The 3886-nt window shown below is 53.1% G+C and overlaps 1 protein-coding gene across 1 annotated transcript; it reads right to left on the bottom strand.

The window, feature by feature from the left end:
• Window positions 1–870: 870 nt before the first annotated feature.
• LOC106632151 (protocadherin beta-15-like) lies at window positions 871–3878 on the bottom strand (the record flags this gene model as incomplete). Its single annotated transcript, XM_014311616.2, has 1 exon — window positions 871–3878. A coding segment is annotated over one exon (2199 nt), but the record flags the coding sequence as incomplete, so codon positions are not given.
• Between the last annotated feature and the right edge of the window lie 8 nt (window positions 3879–3886).

The following is a 3886-nucleotide window of genomic DNA, read 5'->3' as shown; positions in this document are numbered from 1 at the left end:
CCAGCGGTTCGCGCTGGGACTGCAGCCGCCGCCGCCCGCAGCCCGCGCTGCCGCTCGGCCCGGCCCGCGATCCCGAAGGCAGCGAGACAGCCGGGGCCAGCAACGGAACGCGGCCTTAACCGGGGCAGCCGAAAGACGGGGCACAGCCCACAACGGCCACACCACAGTGCCCGGCAGGACAAACCGGACAGGGTTAATGCGATGGTGACAGCACGGACATGCCAATGAACCCTCTCCCCCCCGGCTGCATCTTCACAGGTAGGAATTCTACTCCCCCAACATTGCTTTAGTGAAGGGATACAGTGAGGAAAACACTCGCAGAATTTTTGAAAGCTTGAAGAGGCTTTCCAGTGAAAGACGACTCTACAAAGATTTCTCTATCCACGAAGGAGGTAGGGTCTTCCCTTTATTTCACTTCTACATTTTTTTTTTTAATAATTAAACTCAGAGGCATACCAGTTTATGGCGTTAATCTCTATAACCGTATCAGAATACAGTGTGAGTGAGTCTTTCTGATTGTTTCATGCATCACTGACTTCATTGAAACAACCAATTATTCTAGACAGGGTGGCAGTCCTTCTCTAGAGGAACAGGCTCAGTACAGTGCTCAGTACATTTCAATGAGTAGAATGAGAAAGGACAAACATGGGTATGCAAATGCTCTAAGTCAAACGAGAAAATCATGTGGGGATAACTTTCCACTCCCTTCAAGAAGGCTTTGGATTCAGGAACAACAATGAAAAGAGCAATCTCAACATCTTTTATCAGTTCTTCTTGACTCTACCTTCCAATAATTGTCTTTTAATATTTGTGAAATTTTCCTTTAATGCATTCAATGACAATGAACATGTTTCTCTTACATGTTACAGCTCTGTTCAGTTACAGTCTACTCTAACACTGTTTGTGCTCCTGTATTTCCGAGGCAATCCTGAGGTGACAGAACACCCAAGCCCTTCTCGTAAACCAAAGGAAGACTTTTGTTTGCCTTTTGCTGCTCTACTCTAAGCTAGATAAGGGAGATGAGACTGCTGTTTTCACAAGGTCCAAATCACTCTCTTCCCTGCTTGGCCGGCATTGCCTGTGCTGCAGTGTCTGGTTTGGACTAATTCCCTGCTTCACCAGGAAACACTACTGAAGCAGCTGCGTATATTCAATGTCTGCATGGCCAAACATAGTGACAAAAAAGTAAAGCACACAGAGCTCGCATCTCAGACAGAGACATCCAAAATCCAGCGAAGAAAGGGCCTAGTGCTCACATGATATTAGTACTCACACGTCCTTGCTTTCCAGAGGTGGGAAAAACACTTTTTCTATTTCAGTGAGGATATGATCAGTTTGGGCAACAGTGGTATTGTCTTGAAGATCAGAATAAGAAGATGCTCTGTCTTCTCAGCCAGGAAGAGAAAGCAGATCATAGATTGAGTTCTAACCACATACATGAAGCCAGTTAGAAAAGGCAGCAGCAAAGGTGAAACGCATTTAAAAAAAGTGAGAGCACCTCGTCTTATATTTCCTTCATTGCTTTGTGAAGTGGCAGATATGTATTTTCAAGAGAATTTATGGGAAATTGGTTAAACCAATTTAAAATAAAGCATTTTATAGATGAACCACTGCCACATGCTCCAGCCTGGATTTCCTCCTCTGAAGAGCCATGAAGCCTCAGTCTGTGCAGACCCCAGCTAGTTGAAGGGAAGAGCACTGAACTGTCCTGCAGAGAGAGCACCAGCATTGTCTGGGGCCATGTCCTCGGTGCTGACAGGGACACCGGGGAAATCCTGTTCCTCCTCGGGGCCCTGGCCCACGGCGCAGTGCTGTGGGGGCAGGCTGGGCAGGATGGGCTTGAGGAATCTGAACTCGCTGTTGCCCGAGCCCGTGGTGAGGCTGATCTCGTAGCAATAGGCGCGGGGCAGGGTCCCTGCAGCGGCTGCATCGGCCGGGCCGCTCTGCAAGGTGTCGGCAGCATAGAGCACATGGCCAGCCTTCAGCTCCTTCCTCCTGCACACCTTGCGAGCCACCAGCACTGCGGTGGAGATGAGGAAGAGGAGGGAGACAAAGACCAAGGCAATGATTAAATAGGTGGTCAGGGAGGCGGCCTGATCCTCGGAGGCCGGGCTGCTGTGCGGGAGGCGCACGGCGGCGAAGTCCTTGAGCAGGAGAGCGCTGAGAGCTGCCGTGGCTGACAGCGGGGGCTTGCCGTTGTCTCTGACCAGCACAAGGAGCTTCTGCTTGACGCTGTCTCTCTCTGTCACGGGCCTCCTGAGACGCACCTCGCCGCTCTGGAGGCCCACGGAAAACAGGCCTGGGTCGGTGGCCCTGAGCAGGTGGTAGGAGAGCCAGGAGTTCTGTCCCGAGTCGGCATCGACGGCCACCACTTTGCTGATGAGGTAGCCCGCCTCAGCCGACACGGGCACCAGCTCACTGGAGGCCGGGCTGCTCTCCTGGGCCGGGTAGAGCACGAGCGGTGCGTTGTCGTTCTCGTCCAGCACCACAAGGCGGACGGTGACGTTGGCTCTGAGCGGAGGAGAGCCCGCGTCAGAGGCACTGACCGTCACCTCGGTCTGCCTCAAGTGCTCGTAGTCCAGGGGCCGCAGCACAAACACGTGTCCATTCTCAGAGTTGACCGAGATGCAGGAGCACCAGGGCCGCTCTGGCCCTTGCTCTGCTGCCAGGGAATAGGTCACCTTGGCATTCAGCCCCACGTCAGCATCTGCAGCGCTCACGGCTCCAACAAACACCGTGGGGACGTTGTTCTCACGCACGTACATGGTGTAGGAGGTCTGGTTGAAGACGGGGGCATTGTCATTGACGTCGGAGATGTCCACGGTGAAGGTCTGCGTGGTGGTGAGAGGAGGCGAGCCCGCATCTGCTGCCGTCACACTGAGGATGTACTGAGGCGTCTCCTCGCGGTCCAGCGCGCTCACTGTCACCAGCTCATAGTAATTCTTATAGGCTGGCCGCAGGGAGAAGAAGAGCTGATCCTGCAGGGCACAGGAGATCTTCCCGTTGGCACCAGAATCCCGGTCCCTGACCATAAACAGGGCAACCACCGTGCCGGGCACTGTGTTCTCAGGGAGGGGACTGCTGAAGGAACTGACCACCAGCTCTGGGGCATTGTCATTCACATCCACCACCTCCACCAACACCTTGCAGATTGCTGAGAGCCCTCCTCCATCTCTGGCCCTCACACGGAGTTCATGATGCTCTGCAGCCTCGAAGTCCAGAGGTTTTGTGAGTTTAATTTCACCACTTATGGGATCAATCACAAATGCTGACTCACCCTGTCCCACTGCCTGGCTGAGTTGATAGGTGATGTCTCCATTAACTCCTGCGTCCGGATCATTTGCCAATACAGTCAGAACCACAGAGCCTTCTGGCATGTTCTCCAGAATCTTTCCTATGTACTCTTCCTGTGTGAATTTGGGAGCATTGTCATTTACATCTAGAATGACAACATTGATTTCGGTGGTGCCACTCCTAGGAGGAGAGCCCCCATCCACAGCAATTACACTGAAACCCATCTCTGCCTGCTTCTCCCTGTCTAGTGGCTCTTCCAAAACAAGTTCAAGAGACTTCTTGCCTGTGATCCCAGTCCCATAGGAGACAGTGAAGTACTCGGTCTCGGGAGAGATGCTGTAAGCCTGCACAGTGTTGCTGCCAATATCTAGATCCTGAGCCTCCTCCAGTGGGAAACGTGAACCTGGCTCGCTGGTTTCAGGGATATCAAAAGTGACTCGTTCCTCGGGGAAGACTGGCGAATGGTCATTGATGTCTTCCAGATCTACCTCGACCCGAAAGAACTGCAGGGGGTTGGAGAGCAGCAGCTCGAAGGGGAGCATGCAGGTGTCGGACTGGGCGCACAGCTCCTCCCGGTCCAGCCTCCCCGCCA

This window comes from Geospiza fortis, unplaced genomic scaffold, assembly GCF_000277835.1.
Source record: "Geospiza fortis unplaced genomic scaffold, GeoFor_1.0 scaffold737, whole genome shotgun sequence".
Lineage (NCBI taxonomy): Eukaryota > Metazoa > Chordata > Aves > Passeriformes > Thraupidae > Geospiza > Geospiza fortis.
This window is presented reverse-complemented; position numbering and strand designations above follow the sequence as displayed.